The sequence below is a fragment of the Eimeria acervulina genome, genomic scaffold (genome assembly GCF_000499425.1).
Source record: "Eimeria acervulina Houghton genomic scaffold, Eah_scaff1130, whole genome shotgun sequence".
NCBI lineage: Eukaryota > Apicomplexa > Conoidasida > Eucoccidiorida > Eimeriidae > Eimeria > Eimeria acervulina.
Window position 1 is genome coordinate 1 of NW_013549407.1, and position 1404 is coordinate 1404.

The following is a 1404-nucleotide window of genomic DNA, read 5'->3' on the forward strand; positions in this document are numbered from 1 at the left end:
GAAGAACAAAAACCATGCAAAGCCCGGCGATCCCCAAGCATACCATGAAGAGCTAATAAATGAAAAGAAGAAGAAGAAGAAGAAGGCGTTAAAGAAGAAGAAGGAGCTAAAGAAGTTGAAAAGGTTAAAGAAGATGAAGAGGCTGATGTCGATGATGGCGAAGAAGTTGAAGAAAAAGATGATGATGATGGTGATGGGGAAGGAGAAGGAGAAGGAGATAAAGAAGAAGGAGAAGAAGATAAAGAAGCAGAAGAAGAAGAAGCAGAAGAAGAAGAAGAAGAAGAAGAAGAAGAAGAAGAAGAAGGAGAAGGAAGGAAGTCGTAGCTCAGCATTTTGCAGAGGGTATATACACCTTACAAGCGGCTTTCTTGGGAGTAAGTGAAGAATATAAAGAGTAATTAAACACTAAAAAACAATAAAAAGCAAAAAAAACATATTTGTACGCTTACTTTGCTCCTAATCATCTCTAGAAGATGATATGCACGGATACACTCGAAGCCCACAGCTGCCTGTACACCGCAACTGTGAAGAGTAAACGCTCTCTGCAATGGAGGTAAAATGCATTAAATTATCCTAAAAGAACAGGAAACAATAATAAAGTAATTTTATTTATTAATATTAATTGAATATTTTATATTTACGAAGATTTCTGTACAATTTCTTCAACAACAGCAACCCATGGAAGGCTGCACTGCACGAGAGGAGGTAAAGTCTGCTCTATCAGCGCTTCGGGGGAGATAAATAGAGCTGAATAAAGGCGTAAAAACATTTTTTAAAGATATATTTTTCTTTATATTCTATTTACAGCCTTAATTACTTCGATTTAAGCCATAAAACCTCCAGACAACAAACCCTCAAGCTCTTGCACGACAAATCATCTTGCGCTCTGTGTACACCTAAGCCCTTCAATATCGTTCATGCACCTTAATATATGCAGATAAACAATACAACTTTACTAAGAGCCCCAGACAATATAAATAACTTCTTCAATTGTACTTTAAAGGCGGGGGTTGGTGTAGAAGACCTGCAGCTGCAGCATGGCCACCCTATGGGAGTGATGCAGATCTTATACTTTCACCTAAAGCCTAGCTAGGTAGCTAGCTGGGTAGCTAGCTAGGTAGCTAGCTGGGTAGCTAGCTGCCTGGAGAGCAGCAAAACACTACTAAGAGGGGCCTTTGTCTGCGGATGTGCTGCAGCCGAATCCTTTGGCCCGTCGCTCAAAGCTAGCTGCAGCTAGCTACAGCTTGCTACAACTAGCTACAGCTAGCTGCAGCTAGCTACAGCTAGCTACAGCTTGCTAGAGATTGCTACAGCTTGCTACAGCTTGCTACACCAAGCTGTAGCAGCTGCGCCCCAACTCGCCGCAGCGAGCCTCAGCTAGCTACATCTCATCACAGCTTAGCT

The 1404-nt window shown here is 41.7% G+C and overlaps 1 protein-coding gene across 1 annotated transcript; it reads left to right on the top strand.

The window, feature by feature from the left end:
* Positions 1-67: 67 nt before the first annotated feature.
* Positions 68-324, top strand: EAH_00055960 (hypothetical protein; the record flags this gene model as incomplete). The annotated part of the gene is made up of 1 exon (XM_013393835.1): positions 68-324. A coding segment is annotated over one exon (257 nt), but the record flags the coding sequence as incomplete, so codon positions are not given.
* Between the last annotated feature and the right edge of the window lie 1080 nt (positions 325-1404).